Here is a 19,804-nt window from a genome sequence, read left to right as displayed (position 1 = left end):
ACGACGAAGGTAGAAGGATAACTGCTCTCGTCCCACTTTTGTGCCTATGAGGTAATGAATATATCATAAGTTGTCCCATACATACATTTTTTAGGAATGTGCCGTCTAAGCACAGGGAACTAAAGTCGAGCTCGATGCTGTACTTTAGTAACAGGAATCGCACAGTGAAATTTCTAAATGCGACTATACCCGTTGCGCGTTTTGTACTAACTCCTTCTAATGTAGCTTGAACGAAAAATACGATGTTTGCGCCCCGATACATTTTAGTGAATATCTATTTCAACCCGTGTACCAAAACGAGATTATGATAAGTAGCATCATTTTGACGTGACAAGTCCAGAGGCGCGATAACTTTGCCACATGTTATGAAGCAATCCACAGAGTGAGCCCGTCGAATCTCCACGGAACAAATTAGGAGTCTGGAAAGAAATAATTTATATAATTTAATGTTTCTGCACATCGGTGCGATATTATATATGTTACCAGGAGCGCATCATTTATATACTTGTAAGAACAGATTTGGGAACATTAGTTGTAGTGTGTTCTTGCTATCCATGCTTATCCGTGCGGGGGAAAAAAGATCGAATTATTTTGGACATGACCAAAGCTAAGCATCTCGAGAAAGCAAAAACCGCTGATAACCTGCACCATTTCTTCGACTCTTCCTTCCTCAAATTAACCAAAAGAATCTGCTACTGTCGCTTTACAGTGTTCGAATAAAACGAATTATCGCAGAAAAGTGTTGGAGAGGTGGCCATATTTAAATAACATCGAAAAATACTCGTTTATCTTGTTTGCACGTACGAAATATAGCCAACAATGAAATGAAGACTCTTATTAGGTCCTATATAGAGAAATAAAGAAAACATAAAATTATCACCGCTTCTATCGTCCCTTGACAATTAACTGAAATTTCAAAATGGCCAGTAAATTTTAATGGGAAAACTCACAGCGAGTGTTGCTGTCGGCAAGTACGCCAACTCACTCATAGTATCCCGCGAAAAGGCAAGCTGAATATAAGAGAATGAGTGGTACAGTAGAACACAAGGCGTAGCATCTCCCTAATCACCTATTGTCATTCAACATGTCCAACCACACTTGTCGCAGCAACGAATAGAACCTACTCTCACCTAGAAAAAAAAAGGTGACTAAGACTAAAATCAAGAAGGAATCAAGCGAAAGCAATGCAGCGTCATCGCGCCAGAGCGCGAGCGAAGGAGAAAAAGAGATAAATGAAGTGGGCAGCACGGACTGGCGAATGGGATTAACCCCAGGCAGGCGCTTAGCACCCGGCCCCAAACGACGTCCTAAACTTTTACGACGCAGGGGAGGGCTGGCGAGCGACGAGACTCGCTTCGCTCTGGGCTTGTTTACGGGCGGCCACAGTAACCGCACCACGCCGGAGCTGAATGCCGCCTGCTCGTAGCTGTCTGCTGTTAAGCACGCCAACGACTCTATAAATTGACTGCCACTCAAAACATCGTCGCCACAAATGGCACGTCGCATGCTTCTCCAAAAGGAGAGGGGTGGTAGAAGTACACGTGTTGTGTTATTGTTATTTTGATCAGGGATACTAGGCGTTTTGGATGCTGACGGCGAGGCTTTTACATATTCGCCATATTTTGCAGCTGTTTTTCTTCGCCTGTAGGTAGTGTTTTGGCTGCCCTTGCCCAATATATTACCTAGCTTCGTGCTTACGAGATTTTTTTAGATTTTAATCCTATTCGACATTTAAATATTCGTCACCGTTTACCTTGTAACAACCAAGACAAAGGGGAGTAGCTGGAAATCTTACCTTCATTCTTGAATATTACAAAGACACTAGTTTGAGCCTCATAATTTGGAGGCTCGTGCAAACCTTAAAAGATGCCTCCAAATCCCTATTTATTTAACCCATTCACGATCTTTTTCTTTAAATCATGTAAAGCCGGAAATAAGAAAATAATAAAAAAACAACGATACAAGGAATTCGTATGTGCTCAAAAGCACGAACTACGCGTTCAGCAGCTTTTCGCCCGTGAAATGTCGACGGCCTTTGAGGATATAAAACGATTTAGGTGAAAGATTGCTTTACCACGCGCTCAACATCGACGCACATGCCCGAGTCGGAATATGAGAATCGGTTTAATACTCATGGCGATGGCAACAGTCGCTATATGTTACATGCTCAGAGCGGCTAAGACACTTGAAGCACGACGTGTCAACTGTTACTTCATAAGCAGCGTTTGGAAAGTCCGAAAGCCTAAAGGATTAATCTTTCTAGCTTGCAAGAACGACATGAAAAGCTTTAGCACACCTGAAACCAAACACAAACATCTCTTCTGAGGAATTCCTCTGATTTATTACCACTAATAAGCAAAAAAATTGGTAATCGCTTTCAAATTTGACCGCCGAAACTTGAGATACCCCCTAACTCCGGTTCCTTCTCTTTCGTTCCCTTAATTTCTCACAAATCTCTGTTTCAAGTTGCGTAAAAACAACATTTCACACAATACAAGGCGTCTATGCTGATTTGCGTGGCGTCCCGATGTGAAGTCGTGACATGTATACACAGAGGAAGTATGCGCATCGATGACCTAGCGCAGCTATCTCCAACTTCATAGGATTTTGTGCCTTTCAGACACGCGCCTTTCAAGCGTTGCTGTTATTCGTGTTTCTATCACCTTAGGAGTACAAGTTTAATTAAAAAAACTTACATCTTGCGCGATTCTCTTTTTACATCAAACACGCAAACAACTACCGCAGTTGTTTTCGTGGCCGTTAGAACCACTTGGAAGCTTACCCTCACACAAATCTATGACAGTCATTGTATGAAAGGCAGTTACTTCATTAGCGAACCACAGGTAGCAAATTCTCTTCGTAATTACGTTTTTTACTGATCTGATAAAATCTACAGTAATACAGATGTGGAAAAATAAAGATTATTTTGATCGCGCGTCCCAAGTTCAAAAGAAGGAACCCAGCAGGAGGACTGAGTTACGCGCTGCGTATTATTATAGTAACTCAATTAATTAAATCATGTATTACGAATAAAAAATTAATTGAACCAAATTGGTCTACTATGACTGTTCAGTCTCAATGCTTTGTTTATTATAATATCCAAACTAGTTCAAGTATCTGCACACCGATTTACTGTGCCCCAACCATGTTTTTGAGGTTTTTTTTTATTGTTTTCTTGTTATAAGCATATACTAGATGATATATCGACGTCAGTATGAAGGTATTGGCTATTTCTGGGAAGACTATGTTAAAATAATATAAAACGCTACGAATCAATGTGGTATACGAAGAATCGGGAGAATAAAACTGGTTCCCTTGTATAGATTAGTATACGTACTGTAGTAAAGAAAGCTTACACGGATAATTCAGTTTTATACTCAAGATAAATACAATAAAGCAGCACCTCGGGTTTATATTTAATGAATCTGTCGAAATGAAGACAGATCGGTATTTATTATTAACGCATACTGAATTATTATGTAAACAATTCTTTGAACTCTCGCCACGAAAACGTCACATAGTTCGCCACCTTCTCTGATAATCATCGAGAAAACGTACTTCAATCGTTCACTGAGATTAGCTTTTTAGAAATGGTAGCATTACCTAGGTATCGAAGCACATAGGAATTTTAAGATAAAGACGAAGAAGTATGTGGCAACATATACAAAATTAAATTTTTAAGATAATCGAATTGTTGGTACAAAACTTCTGACTTTAGTGTTAATGAACGACTGGAATCAACTCTCTCTCTCTCCATGCCAACTGATACTAATTCTTACTCGGTTTTCTATTCTAGGTGTGCATCTTCTCGAAAATACCTTTCTTTTATATTTACGTAAAATTTTTGTTGTTATGATTTCTCATTCCAATTGTGTGAATTACTACGCTTTGTTGATAGTATAGCATATACGTTAAGTGCCGTTATCGTCGAAAGGGCCTCTGATGTTATTAGACCATCTAGTATGGACGCCACTGACGAGCAAATAAATTTAAACTCGAATAATTGTATGCAGCCAATTAGAATTGTTTACACTTGAATAATCATCAGAGTGATACCGCAAATTTTACTTCTCAACATCATCCTGCACATTAAAAAAAAACAAAGAAACTTTTAATCCGCTTGTAGAACAAAAAACACAAACACGCACACAACAATATATATATTGAATAAGAAAACAATAGAAATCGTTTGCAGTCAAAATAGGGTTCCCAGATGTCGAGTTTACTGCCAACGACAACCGCACCACGAGGTATAATCACAAACACAACGTAAAAGCATTTCTTATTGTGCGTCCTTTTCTCATTTCCACTCACCTCGGAGCGTTTACATCATCTGACGGGCTCCTTTATTCGACCGGTTCGCTCGCTGGCCCTACGTCGCATCATCCGCCCGCAACTAATTCATTACGGCATACCAGGTTCGAAGCAGGAAAGAAACGTCGACTTACCGCATGCCACATGACGTTGTTTCCCCTTTTGAAGCTCTTGCGACGACGAGTTGGAAATCGGGAGCAAGATGGCGGCGGCGGCGTCCCGACGCTCCGACGCTCGCCGGGCGCACTTCGTCGTCGCTGGCCGGTGGCGCCGGGCTGCTCGGGGGAAGAGAAGCCGTTCCCGTTGTCGATGATCGTGTTCGGGGAAAATGACGTCGTGGCGCAACTTCCACGCGCCCCTTTTCTGCCGGGCTCGTAACTCGACTAGGTGAATCGAAAATCGAGACTGCGACGGTTTGGGATACACGGAGACTTCCGCGGAAAATTTTCTGCCGGCGGGCTGCGGCACCGAGCCGCCGTGGGTGCGGGGGGATCGGACGGCTGTTCCGGTGGCGTGTTGGGGGGGTCCACGGACGACGTTTCGGCGCCCGCTTTTTCCGGGAAATACGAATGGGCTTGGCGCGAAGAGAAATCAAGTTTGGTGGTGTTTCGGGCGTTAGGTGTTCCAACAGCGGTTGGCGGCTTCACGTGTTCGTGTTTGGCCTGTTTATTATGATAAGATAAGAACAAGTGCCCTTGATCCGGTCAGGTTAGGTACCGGCGAGGGTGGTCTGAGGATTGTATTCCATCTTGGAAATCCTGTTCGATGTTTAGAATCTGAAACTAAATTGCGTGTGGTTGTTCACTTCAGTATGTGCTTCTTTGACGTGGAAATAAAGCAGAAGTGTATCGGTTGTGTTCTTTTGTTGTTGGGGCACAGAAATAAAATATTACGTTCGAACTAGCAGAGTATGGCCTTGTTTTCAAGTTGACGGGTCGATTCTCTTGTGCCCTTTGAATTGAAGAGTTGCCTATGGTCCAACACTAGTGTGTATATTCATAGGCGTAGGCGGACCTGAAAACGTGAAAAGAGCGACAAAAAAGTGGAACGTGACACGATATCTGAGATCTATACACAAATTTTACTTGAGCGACATGACTGCGAATAGTCTCGTTTTACAATGTACAAGGTGGAAACCTGTGTTTTTGCAGGATTCGAGGATCCGAAAAGAGGGAGACGTGGAGTCACGTAACATCACTACAAATTCAAAAACGGAATGCATGCATCCACACGTACGCAGGAATCGAATACCCGAGTAAAGTTTAAACCACCAAAATAACCTCCGTAAATTATTTTCATTTGGTGCAAAAAAAAATAAAGCAGTGTCGTATTATTTTCTTTATCGTAAAATAATTTGGGCGTGGCCACTAAAACCCTGCAGCAAAGAAGGATACTTTTAATGTATTTGTATTTCTGTAAATGAAAACGGCTATTCCGATAGATATTTCTGTGTAAAAAATAGAACACCAATTTTCAAAATATTTCTGGATTTAAAAAAAAAAATAAGACTAAAGAGGCAATGTTGACCTTAACAAAGCGGCAAATGTACGGCACAATTTCTGCGAGCTGATCCAGTATTATCCACTCCTCACTCGCACCGCGAGGCATCAAGAAATCAATCACATTGAGGACGACTCGTGAAAGCCAGGAGTGCATTCAGTTCCGCTGTTGTATACGTATATCTCTTCGAGACAGAAAGGTATACCTCGCTACTTAAACCGCTCGTTTTTACCTATCTGTAGAAAGGGGTAAATCGCTCTGATATCTCCTTCACTCTCGACGGTTCTCTCTCCCAACGATTCATTCGAGGAAGAGATAAAACTGATATAGACAACCCTCTCCCCGCCTTGCACAAACAGACATGCAAAACACAGCGAGACATGCACCCACACGCGTTGCACGCGCGACACGAAACAAGAAGAGACGACACCCGTCTCATCCCCCCACTCGCACACACCATCTTCCCACAAACACGCACACGCGTGTCAAGAGCATCGACACGCTGACAGGGTCTGAGAAGAACACGAAATTATATAAAATGAAAACAGGGCACACAAATGAACAAATATTTTCGGTGAGAGGAGACTCAGATCCTCGAGAACACGCACACATCAACACTCACGGTGGGGATGGGCAAAAGAAACACAACGGGTTTGAACTTGCACTCCCGCTGACTGCGACCGATGACCAGCGAGCGCCAAGAGAGTGAAACACATCACAGACACTCACGCACACACGCACGCACACACACGCACGCGCGGGCTGCATCGGAGTCACTAGCCGAACGTCACCGCGCCACCACGGTGAACGGCGAACCTCGTTGATGAGCCGAGTCTTTTTTTTCTTTGTTTTGTCCGTTTTCCCTTTGTTCGTTTCCGTCGCACACGTGCATCTCACGATAACTCTGGACCAGAAGAAGGAGTTGTTGTTTTCGTCGGGTTCGGGGGAGGCAGGAGGACACACCGCCGTGGCTGGGGGGTCGCTCGTGGCGCGTTGCAATTGTTCCCGCGGTTGTCCACTTGTTGTTCCCGCGTGGCATCACATCACCTCGGTGACCGGCAGCAGCAAAGAGAACAGCGTCGGCGCGGTGAAGCAGCGCAGTGTCGCAAAAGAGATCAAAGCATCGCCGCATACCACTGCGCGTGTAAGTAAATTCGCTGAGAGGAGACTCAGCCAGGCGAAATGGCGGCCGCCGGACGACTCATGTGCTGGGGCTTTCGGGCCAGACCCAAAGCGTGTTGCGCAAGAAGGGTGCGAGCGGGTGGCCGCCGGAGCCACCGCGCTTTTGTCGCTAAAAGCATCGCCCCTGCTCGGAAGAAGCCTTCGAGGGCCGCGATGTCGGGAAGCACGCGCGTGCACGCTGACACACAGAGACGCGCCTTGTCCCGGCAAAGCCCTCGGGTTAGGTAGCGCGTGCACAAAGGGGCAGGAGGGGAAGGGGGAGGACACTCGCTTGAGCGCCTGCCTAACGAGTTCCCGGAACTGAGGTACTCGCAAGGAAGCCACAACTAGACGGAAAAAAAAAAAAAAAAAGAATAGGAAAAAAAAAAAACCTTAAAAAAGATTGGAGAAACCGCCTTGGGTGTCACCAAATAAAAGACAGGAAAGCGGGAGGGGGGAGTCGAGGAAACCACAAAAATGTAACCCTATCGGCAAGATAAAAGTAGAGTTGTTTCGGTACCTTGAGTTTTTAGAAGGCTAACAATTGTTCCTTTATCATCGAAGTTACAGAGCTTTCATGGAACTGCGCTGTGATTGATTGCTAACAAGCGACACTGAGACTGGCAAGACGACACGACACACAAGTAAGCACTTGCATGTATATGTTGTGTCGTCTTGCTTGTCCCAGCGTCGTTTATTCGTAGCGCTTCGCAGCGCAGTTTCATCAAGGCGTAGAAAAGAACCAACCAGCTAAATCCCAAGACCTGGACTGTTAAACGAGACCAGAGGTTTTTATAGCTATTTAAAGTTGTTCAAGCTGCTAGCACAATCGGCGAATAAAAAACAGAAAGCTGCTTCTTTCTTTCCTTTTTAAACCAGTTTTACACGACAGGGAGAGAGGTGTTTAGTACAAAACAAAGCTTCCTTGCGTGCTCGCAGAAATCGCGTTACATGACGTACACCGCGGATTTAGGGGTTGCAAAGACGTCAGATGGTCAACGCCACGTTCAGTAAATCACACAACCTTGCTTTACAACCATCGGATGCACTGGCAGTCGCGACGAGTGTCTTGAAGACAGACAAAGAGTTTGGGCGACATTTCTGACAGGGAATCTTAAATTATAAAATGGGGAAGAAAACAAAACAAACTAGAATGAGGAGATGAGTATTGCACTGTGAGCATCAGTTGAGTTGTGCCGCTCCAACAACGTCTTGTACGTATATCGGTATTCGAGAATAAACAATACGAACTCATCGGTTCCATACGTATATATGTATAACACAAACTCTACGTTAAAAACAAGAAAATAGAAGCGGGCGGAACACCCACGGAAGATTCGCGGTCGCACCAAAACTTAAATAAATACTCTGGAGGGAACATACAGGTGCCTTGCGTATATGAGGTACTTCGGTCGTTCGCAAACGTACTTCGATCATAAACGGCGATAGTAGCATTATCGGCTGGTGATCTGAAAGCGATGAGGCAAACTCGAGATGTTCTAAAAGTTCATGCAATGAAATTGAGCTGTTAGATTGCATTCAACGTATACGTATGCCTGGGTATTAAAATAAACGGTGTGAATAAAAGTGACCGATATTCCTGTCTCAAATGGAATTTAGGGTATAGGTTTAGGATTAATGTTCTGCGTTCAGCTGTTGCTGGTTTTTGAATTAAATATTAAATCGCTCGCCCTTAAAGTGTTTGCTACATTGCGGTAACCAATTTTGTTTCTGCGCTTACAGGCAGTTTCGCTCAGGGGCGGATCCAGAACTTCGTTTTAGGGGGGGGGGGGGGGGCGGAAAATTTGTAAGGAGACTATTCTCCCATTCTTTCGTGTGCACAGATGGGTACACCCATGTAAAATTGCCCTCCGAGAAGGAAGGAGGGGGGGGGGGGGGTCGACTTTGTTTGGGGGGGGGGGGGGGGGCAGCCGCCCTCGTCGCCCCCTCTTGGGTCCGCCCCTCGTTTCGTTTGATGCGATAGTTGAATGATACTTTAATAATGGTAGCCTGTTCCTTATTACGTTGTGCCATGAATGAACAGAATACTAGATCCTCGATTTCTGGCGAAAAGATAAGAAGCATGTGGTACTACATTAACTACATACTAGATAAACCAGAGATGTATTCCCAACCGAACGTTTCGACATGAACATCGTTAAAGAAATTCAACGCAGAAAGTGTTTTTGTCAGAGTATGCCTGCTTCTACGACCGACTTCAACGTGCTCTTTAAGATTACTTTTTAAAATTTTTGGGGGGTTTGACTACGTCGCGTACCGTAACTTCAGGATGTGAACCCACCTGTGTTAGTGCCTTCCCTCAATAACAAAAAAAAAAAAATAGAGCTACATTGGGATGCAGTCCTACCTCCATGAAGGCATGCAGCACACCGCTGAAAAGTTAACGTCGGACGTGGACAATTCTGCTGGCCACGAGAATGTAAAAATCAGACTGTAGTTTTTCAAGGTGCCCGTAAAACTAGCCGTCAATCAAACACAAATCCCGTGGCTCTAACGTATTGAATAATCTGATCAGTCCATGTTGCTCTTAACGATGATTTGTTTTGCAGCGCTTTAACAATCGAACAATTTCTTCCCACATTGTGCTTGTCTACACTATTTCTTCGTTAACCATTTAACTCTCAAGTGGGATCCATCTCCGACGTTTGCCAAATTTATATTACATCGTTTGGAAAATATGCAGACGCCCACAGGCTTGTCCTTGAAAGACATCACGGCGATGTTGTGGACTTTGAATTGCGAATTCAAGATCGTCGAAACGGGGCAACCCAAGTATATCACGTAACCGAATGATGATTACACATAACTTAATCGAGAGAGAGAATGACACCACCAAATCTCACGGAATTGTACCTTTGTCCAAGGGACCACAGAACACAAGCAAGCTTCAATCAATCTCGAAAGGTGACAATTAGGGCGGCGGGTTTCTTCAGCCATCGACGTACCAAGTAGACGTCCGTTCGACTTGGCGGCGACGCGGAGCCACGTGCACCACACAACCGAAAGAAGTGTCCTTGTCGGGTGAAACAGCGCCCTTACGGGCGCGACACGGAGTAGGGAAGGCGTTGGGGGCTTGAGGCATGAGCTGAGGGACCAACGGGTGAGGCGAGAAGCTGCGGAGCTGCAGTCCAGGGGACGATGAAGATGCGCGCGGCCGGGGCCTCTCTTCTACTGCGGCCCGTGGTCGGGGTGGTGGCTGAGTTCCGGCGGACCGTGGCCCAAGGCGAGGCCGGCTTCGAGCTTGGCCTTGTTCTCCTTCTTCCACTTCATGCGCCGGTTCTGGAACCAGATCTTGATCTGCCTCTCGGTGAGGCACAGGGCATGCGCGATCTCTATCCTCCTCCGGCGGGTCAGGTAGCGGTTAAAGTGGAACTCCTTCTCCAGCTCCAGAGTCTGGTAGCGCGTGTACGTCTGGCGGCCCCGCTTTCGCTCTGCAAACGAACAAGAGGGAGGGAGTATTAGGCGGGTGAAAACATGTGATAGGAACCCGTTGTAATACTGGAATAAGCATTTACGATGCCGGCATTTGAAAGATAAGATGAAGCAAATGCTTTCAAAAGTTCGGTATTGGGAAGCGAAATGTGCAACTTGCATGCGCCTTACACGTTGACTCTTCTTCTAATGTTACTCTATTGCCCTCGTTAATGTTACCCGATTATAAGCCTCTAGCGACCCCATCCGTCTACTGTACTTCAAAAGCCCGCGTCATGCAATCTGATGGCAAGATGCAGAATTACTATTCGTGATATGTGAGAGGCCACAGAACGTTCAGTACTAATAGTAATAGTAACGGTAAAAGTAAAAGAAACCGTAATGTTATCATTAATATTTATTTTGGTACAAGAGAGCCGCGGCACCGCACAGAGACAAGTTCATAACGCGACGACCTACGGCGCCGCATCATGATGATTTGATAAGATAGTGTACAGATGATAGAGAGGTTCTAGGTTCCAATGATGAATAAGTGGAGCTTGTGTGCGACTTAACCCTACAATGCATGGAGTATATGATATGATACAGTCATGCAAAAAGCGCTTTTCAAGAAATCGGAGCGGAAAGGCACCGAGAATGCATGTTGTATCAGATCCGCTAAATGATTTGCGCCACCTGTCTCGAGAATGCTTTTCTACATGAGCCATTTGGTTTACCGGCGCTCAGATGCACGGCTTGCTGACGTCGGCACCATTTTCTGGCAAAGCCCAAATTTCAGGCAGCTCTCCTAGCTCTCAGGCTGAGCATCCCTGATGTTTTGAAACTGCGAGAAATTTGCTGTTTCCCTGCGCTCGAACGAAGACAAAAACTGCTTTCGCCGTATCTACAAGCCATGAATGAGGCACCACTGCATCGTGTCTCAGATATAATATATAAGATATTGCTTCGTTCTTTTCATTAAAAAGAATCTAATACAGTTTTTCTAAATCATGTTAAGAATCAGGCGCGTAGCCGCGGGGGGGGGGGGGGGGGGGGGGGGGGAGGGGTAGGGGGGCATAGGGTTCGAGTTTCCCCCACCCGCAACCAAAATCTTGAAATCTTTTATTTTGCTGGGGCCTTCTCTCCCTCCTCCTCCTCATACAGTATTTTGTTATAAACAGGCCCCCGCCCACTCGCCCTGCCCCCCCCCCCCTCCTCCCCCACATCAAAATCTTGGCTACGTGCCTGTTTAGAATCATGCTTTATAGTAGGAACCACCCCTAAATAATTTAATGAAAAAAATAAAAAAGTCATGCATTGAGGGTAAAATTATTCTCATGACTCGCGCTATCTTTCCTAAAAATCATTCATAGAATGTCTGAAAAATAGGTATACCTGAAAGAAACAATCAATACACACCGAAAGGAAATTGTCCACCCCCGAAAAAGACCATAATGTCGCAAAATCAAGTAAAAACGTCATGACTGCCCCTTTAAGGACTGCAGATTTCTCTGATGAACTCCATACCTTTTTATTTTATTACGCGTTCTCTTTGTGTGTGTCCTTGCCTAAGTTAAATCTAATTCACAAATGTATGATTCTGAAATATGCACAACCCCTTATTGTTTCTTTGCTTAATCTGATCACTTATTGAAACCTGCTGCAGATACGTTTCATTCCGAGAAGAAGGATTTGCTTGATCCACGAAAACAAAACATCTCAAGACTTCCTTCTAAAAACCCTTTAGAACTCTAAGCCCACTCCAAATTATATCCAATCTCCGCCGCAAAGCCAAAAAACACAAGAACCCAATAGAACTTATACGGCGTTGCCCTATGGCCCGGACAAAGAAAAAATATAAAAACGTACTCGACTCTTTGCTTGTTTCCAGAATAAAATATAATTTGGGGACGGAAAGCAACCTCACCGAGACGCCATCGAGTTCCGGAATGACGCGTTCTGGAGACTCTGATACCTATCCAATCAGAAACTAAGTCCTCGGGCTTCGTTGTTCTTCCTAAAGCCCGAATCTTCCGAGACAGACCCGGAGATTGAGTCTTCTCTCCTAAGTCTCGGGATTTGAAACATCCCACACGGGGTCCGATATCCATCCCAAGTTACGCCAAATTGCTTTTGCAGAAAGAGATAGGAGGGGGAAAAAGGACGGACAGCGGGCGCGGGAGAAGGGGGGACTGTGTGTTTGTACGAGGCAACCGCGGAAAGTCCTTCGTCCAATCTCGACGAAATTCGAGCGCCTGAAAGAGATCCCAGATTGTCGCGCAACGAAGGAAATTGAAAGATAATTCAGCCTCGCGTGCTTTCTCCACGTAGCCCCAAAGGTTGAAGAAACAAACAACACTACGTCTTCGAGTTCGTCCTTTGCTGTCGAACGTATAATCTAAAGTGAATAAAGGCCCGAAAAAGTTAAGGAACTGGACTCAATACTTTAATAGTAATAATTCGAAGATCTTAGTTTTCCGCGCTTCCGGTATGCCAGAAAAATGGTGATTTTATGAACTAACGTGGCATTTCAAATAAGGCAAGCCGTCAAATGGTTTTTAACGCGTATATTTACGAGCTAATGCAATCAAACAAAATATATGTTATGTGGCTTAGCAACTTAGAAAGATGCAGATACAAATACAATTAAGTTCATGTAGTTATTAGATTGTGTTGTATCCTAAATGCGCGTTTCAGCAGCGCGTTACTGTCGCCATGCTTGATCCTAAAGCCCCAAAAACTAAAAAAAAAAAAAAAAAAATTCTCTACTAAGTTTTTTCTTTCTTCTTTTTTTTTCTTTGGTGTGGCAAAAAACAAAAACTCAAAATACGCCCCTCCGCCTACATTTAGCCAGCTTGAAAATCTACACTAAGTCGTCTCCTTAGGCACTGGCTATTTTCAAAGAAAAAAAAAAAAAGAAACCGTTTTAGATAACAATACAGTCGAAAGAAGGACAATCTAATGGCAAGGGGTTGAAATTCTTCGGTGCCCGGTCTTAGAATGAGGTGAGGCAGGGAATTTCACCGAACTGTTATCTTTGTTTAAAGGCGAAACCTCTTTATATTCGAAAGCTGCTGATACACACGAATACCTTAACTGCTTTTTGTCTCTAAACTTTCGCCATATTTTTATATGAAGGTTTTGCTTTGTTTCAATGTTGAGTTACTCGGCGTGAAGGGGTCCAAATAGAATCCGCGACTTGGCTCAGCAACTAAGTCTACTTGGCTCCAAAACAAAGAAAAAATGTATAAGGAAAAACAATTCGCCGGAAAAAGTAGACGAAAACTGTCCACGTTCTAAGATTACCTATTAAGAAAATTCGGGGAGAAAATGAAGTGGAGACTCCCGCACGGCGTAACGGGTAAGGTTAAAAAAAGAAGAAAAAAAAATGATATAAGAAAAACAAAAAGAGCCAGGAAAGTGTTCCGTACTGCCTGATTCTCTGAAAATTGCCTTAAAAAATGCGAAACTTTATCGTTTGTGTGTTTCTACCGAAACGAGATGGTGCAGAGTTGGGAGAGGTGAATTCCAATTTTATTTGCCCATTAAGTCCGAGGACAGGAGCCTGGCGAAAACTATTCTCCCGCGTTCGTACGCGACACAATAACAGTAATACTGTATTTACGAAAAAAAAAAAAAAGAAAACTAAACTTCCATGTGATTTAAAAAAGTAACTGTAAATATTAAAAAAAAGAAGATAAAATCTAGATTTCAAGTAAAGAGAACTCAGGAGCAGGATTGGTAGATGGAGTGGAACCGAACGAACGCCAGACCCAAAAGTTCCGGGGCGTGAAATTGTAGCACGAAGGCGCGAATCCTTCTTCCCCGGGGGCGGAACTCAGCTAAATTGTGACGACGACTACGTACGCGTGGATGTCGATGAGAAGACCGTCGTGTTCTCGACGGGCACCCCGAAAATTACAGTCTCATTAGAAGTCGATCTCACCCGAAATGACATTTTTTGATTATGTGCTGCTTAAAACAGACTCCTTTGCAAGCAGGGGTCATGAGTCTTCATTAAAAGCCGAACACTTTCTAAAATTATTATCACTTTTCCTTGCAACAAGAACCTAGTCGCTGATGTACATATTTGATCGAGGATAGACGACAGTGGCAGTCAAAACAGTGTTATGAAAAGGGGCAAAGTTTGGTACAACTTTGTCCAAGAAGTCAGCAAAGAAAGATACTACGTATTTATTTTCTAATTATATATTTTTTTCCGAGAGGCCAGCATGGAGGCAGTCCTTCTAGGCATTTGACTGCCAAAAATAATCTATGAATTGCGGCGCATCATTCGTATCGATGATTTTATGTGTATTATATGGTAGTGTCAACTGGACGTAGAATTATTTAACTGTGAATACACCTAAACAAATGCTACTCGAATTTACTACCTCACCCCCTAAACTTATCTTAATTTGTCTTGCAATATAAAAAAAAAAAAAAACACAGACATAAAAAAGAATACATTAAACAAAAAACTTTTTCTTGTAGGTGAGGGTTTTTATGCGAGCAGCTATTTCAAAGTTATTGAGGATATTAAGCTCATAGAAACACTGAATACTCAGTTATAGATACTTTCGGCTTTTAATGTTTTTCAAGAAATACTCGTTTGGTTAAACGAGGCGAATCACTCATTCCGCATTCAAGTTGTTTCTTTGAAACTACCGCGCCCGCAACCCCGTACCCTATACGCGACGCCGTTATCGTGAACAAGTGATTGCCGGTTCTTCCTGTTTAAGTCCTACCATCTGAAGGCTGCCATAAGAACTACCACGGCGGTGGAAAATGCGCACTTTGTCTATTCACATAGCATTCAAATTTGTGCCTTACAATACCATTTTTAAATTAAATAAACAAGAAAAAAACAATCACAGGTGTCGTGTTCGTACTATCATTGTCACGATACTAAATCGAGTAATCTGGTACTAAGCTTATTTTCTGCAATGGCGGAGAAGAAAATATGCCAAGCTGTGGCCAGACAGGTCCGACTTTTCTAGCTACTGTTATTGTGTCTGGTAAATAATGAATAAAGCAACCTCGAGACGAGTGACGCTTTTTAGTTAACGTGAGCGTTACTGTGGCTTTTGCTGAAAGGTATTCTCGATCATCTGGCGAATTATTTCTTAATGATAAATTAGTTTCCTGTGAGGCATTTGGATAAGCAACCCATTCAAATCTGATCTTTTTCATTTTTATTTTGTAAAATACGGACATCATGCTCCTTAGTCATTAGAGGCAGCAAAAGACAATGAAGTGAGATCGTTAAATTTTAAACCAAAAAGAACAAAAACTCTTTGTCGCCTATTGCATCCGAGACCACATTTTAATTTGAAGACATGTTAGTTAAGCACTGCGTATACGTCAATTATCAAGAAACCAGAAAACTGGTTTTGAAATTTTTACCGGTGTCTTACCAAGACGGTAGTTTTCGTACTGCCTGAGCTCTACTCAAGAATCGAAATCAAGGATGATTAATGCATAATCTAGTGCTCGTTTTTTTTTTTTCTACGATGGCTAAGAGCTTTGAAAGGCAGAGAATGTACTGTAAAAATCGCTGTGTGGCAAAAAAACAAAAACAAAAAAAAAACGTGAATACGGGATAACAATTGTACGCGCAAACGAAAAAACGTATAATATTCTCTTCTTGTCAGGGGGGGGGGGGGGGGGGGGTTATGGCGACTCCGTGTATGCAGTTTGAACGCGCAGCTCCCATTCAAAAGCCGGAACGAAAATCAAGTACGTTCATGTAGTACTACGTACAAATATTATCGATCCATAAATATTTTGCCCCCAACGTCCATCCCTCTTGTTGACATTCGACGTTACGCGTTGCCAATTCTATCCTCGGGCGTTTTTTGCAGACGCAAGAACGCCACAAGAAATGTTCCAGCGACCCAGTGGTAGGTGTCCGAGCTGTTTTCTCAAGATGCCATGTTTTGCTCGAAATGTGCTGTCTCGCTCGTCTCCCGGAGTATATACAAGTACACACCCACCTACCCACGTACGAAAATGTAGAAAGAAATAGGCACACAAGAGAGTAAACTTTTTGCAAGCTTCCCGACCCAACCGATTGAAGACCACCAAAGAGCACCCCATCCTCCGAAAAGTGCGGCACCACAAGGCGAACTTTCTCTTATTCTTATTATTGCATGTTTGAGAGACCCTTCAACAATACAAACACTAACCCTTAAGTCTAATTGGCGAATACGCCTCCCCTTAAAAAAAGGGGTGGCCGCAACTAGCTCCAGGCGCCGCGAAAAAAGGGGGCCATTCAAACCAACAAACCAGCAAACACACATCGTTGTCGTCGCGCAGGAGGCCCCCGCTTGAGAAAAGGCACCCAAGACTCAGCGGCAACGGGGAGAAACAGAAAACCCAACCCGCTTCAGGCCATAAATCCATCAAACGTCACTGGCTTCCTCGAAGGTTGCGTGGCTTCCTTTCTGTCTGACCCCTTCTTCGTTTTTTTCGTAAACCTAACCAAAGCCGGTTTTTTTTTTTGTGTTTTTTATTTACTAAAAAAAAAAACACCCACACCCAGGTACCATTCCCGACAAACGCGGCGTTGTTCTTTCCTACGTAAATGTCCCGTCGCCTTCTACCATCAAGGACACGCTTATTTTTTCCGTCTACCTTTTATGACTCGTCCCTGGTACGACACCAACTATTGTGACAAACGTAACAAAAAAAAAACACAAAAAAAACGAGGCAGGCAGACGACACCTGCACAATGAAACACGTGAAAACAGCGCCCACCAGCCACCTCCTGAAAAAAAAAAAAAGAGCATGCGTTTTTTAGTGCTATAATTTTAGGCGTTTTTTTTTTTTTTTGCTCGGTACTGAGTTGACTTTCCAGCATTGGCGGTAGTTGCAAAGCGGGTTAAGTAAGAAAAATCGCCGATTCACGCAAGCAAAATAAAGAAAAAGTTGCTCAGAACAGGTGGGAAAGGGGGGCGGTAGTTGGAAAAAAGGCGCGCCAAGCAGGTCATTGCATAGAAAGGTCTCTTGCGAGTGACGGAAGACATAACAGGCAGGTCTTGGGGAAGAGCTTCACAGCCGGAAGAATTCTTCCTCTGCACGCGCCTTAATCTGCGCGGCAAAGCTTGTGGGAAGGGTCAAGAGACAGGCGTCGGACTTCAAAAGATGCGAAGCTCTCGTTCCATGCGCCGAACAAGAAAACGCTATCGCTTATGGGCGTCCAGCTGCCAACCTGCATAGGTGGCGCCGAGAGTTGCTGAGCGATTCAGGTTAGACGATCTGTTTGCATTACCGGAGGTCCTAACAATGACGGAGGAATCGTCGTAAGACTACGCGGCTTCTGGGGATTTTCGGATGGTCTCTTATCTGCACCGTCTTTCTTTGCAGGGCCGGACAAGGACGGGGCGTGAATATAGATCGACGACTTGCTCTACTCGTGCGAGCCTGAAGAGCGCAGGGACGGGCGCCGCACCGAGTGTACGCGTTTCAGGGTCTCGCCGAAAGAAGTCATATAAAACCTAATCACCTTTTCCACTCCCTATCGGTGGCATATACGGCTGAGAATTCACTTTAGGAAAGAGGATGGGGATATTTAATGCGACAAGTTTGCTTTCTGAAGTGTTTGGCCGGGGGCCAGGTAAAACAGAATAAAAACAAAACGCAGTAAAAAAAGAAACGTATTGTTGCGGCATAGGTGTAGTTTGGCTAGTGAAATGCAACTGCAAGGTGTTCTAGCAGTACACAAGCACGCGTCCATAAAGTTCCTTCGGAATTAGAAACGGTGAACTATGGACTCCAGCTCTCGTGTACTCGGGTCTTCAGAACGTGACGCGCTGAAGTCTATCGACGAGTAAGATTGTACACCTATCCTAGCCCATGAACCTTCCCTACTCTACAGTAGTGAAATGACAGTAAAATATTTAGACAGTTTTCGTTAACCTATTTATGTTGACCTATATAATTGAAGCTTACTTTTACTTTAAACTATAGATTTGAATACTACCAAATTCACTTGCATTCTCGGAGATTCTCCCGCGTAATAACTTTTACTTTAAACTATATATTTGAATACTACCAAATTCACTTGCATTCTCGGAGATTCTCCCGCGTAATAACTTTTACTTTAAACTATATATTTGAATACTACCAAATTCACTTGCATTCTCGGAGATTCTCCCGCGTAATAACTTTTACTTTAAACTATATATTTGAATACTACCAAATTCACTTGCATTCTCGGAGATTCTCCCGCGTAATAACTTTTACTTTAAACTATATATTTGAATACTACCAAATTCACTTGCATTCTCGGAGATTCTCCCGCGTAATAACTTTTACTTTAAACTATATATTTGAATACTACCAAATTCACTTGCATTCTCGGAGATTCTCCCGCGTAATAACTTTTACTTTAAACTATATATTTGAATACTACCAAATTCACTTGCATTCTCGGAGATTCTCCCGCGTAATAACTTTTACTTTAAACTATATATTTGAATACTACCAAATTCACTTGCATTCTCGGAGATTCTCCCGCGTAATAACTTTTACTTTAAACTATATATTTGAATACTACCAAATTCACTTGCATTCTCGGAGATTCTCCCGCGTAATAACTTTTACTTTAAACTATATATTTGAATACTACCAAATTCACTTGCATTCTCGGAGATTCTCCCGCGTAATAACTTTTACTTTAAACTATATATTTGAATACTACCAAATTCACTTGCATTCTCGGAGATTCTCCCGCGTAATAACTTTTACTTTAAACTATATATTTGAATACTACCAAATTCACTTGCATTCTCGGAGATTCTCCCGCGTAATAACTTTTACTTTAAACTATATATTTGAATACTACCAAATTCACTTGCATTCTCGGAGATTCTCCCGCGTAATAACTTTTACTTTAAACTATATATTTGAATACTACCAAATTCACTTGCATTCTCGGAGATTCTCCCGCGTAATAACTTTTACTTTAAACTATATATTTGAATACTACCAAATTCACTTGCATTCTCGGAGATTCTCCCGCGTAATAATTGACACGGCCTGACAGGTTTTATATCTATATTTTGTAGAATATCCTTGACGTTTTGCTTTATTTTCACAAATAATGAGGAAGTCTTTCGGTTTCAAAATTACTGTCGAAATTCACAAGTGGAAAAATGTAGCGTAAGGTGTATTTTTAATATTTTAATTTTATCTGGTTTTCTTAAAGATGAGAGTAATCGGCCAAGACACCCTTTTTCGGCGATTTGTAATCTGTTCAGTGCAATATGTCCTTTTGTAATGCACGCAAGTAGGAAACCATAATCCAGATAAAAGAGGACCCATGCGCTCAAGTGATCGTACCCCAGAAGTTCGGCTGCCCACAGTGCAAGAAATGTTTAGAACTTTAATGGTT

The 19,804-nt window shown here is 43.2% G+C and overlaps 1 protein-coding gene across 1 annotated transcript in view; it reads right to left on the bottom strand.

The window, feature by feature from the left end:
- Positions 1 to 10,164: 10,164 nt before the first annotated feature.
- Positions 10,165 to 19,804, bottom strand: part of LOC8038053 (homeotic protein antennapedia) — a 67,550-nt gene continuing 57,910 nt past the window's right edge. Inside the window, exon 2 of the mRNA XM_029986721.4 lies at positions 10,165 to 10,427. Coding sequence (XP_029842581.2) covers positions 10,165 to 10,427 — 263 coding nt within the window. The remainder of the gene's footprint in view (positions 10,428 to 19,804) is intronic.

This window comes from Ixodes scapularis, unplaced genomic scaffold (genome assembly GCF_016920785.2).
Source record: "Ixodes scapularis isolate PalLabHiFi unplaced genomic scaffold, ASM1692078v2 PGA_scaffold0__279_contigs__length_252992795, whole genome shotgun sequence".
NCBI lineage: Eukaryota > Metazoa > Arthropoda > Arachnida > Ixodida > Ixodidae > Ixodes > Ixodes scapularis.
Note: the sequence above shows the minus strand (reverse complement) of the source record. Positions and strands in the feature narration are given on the sequence as shown.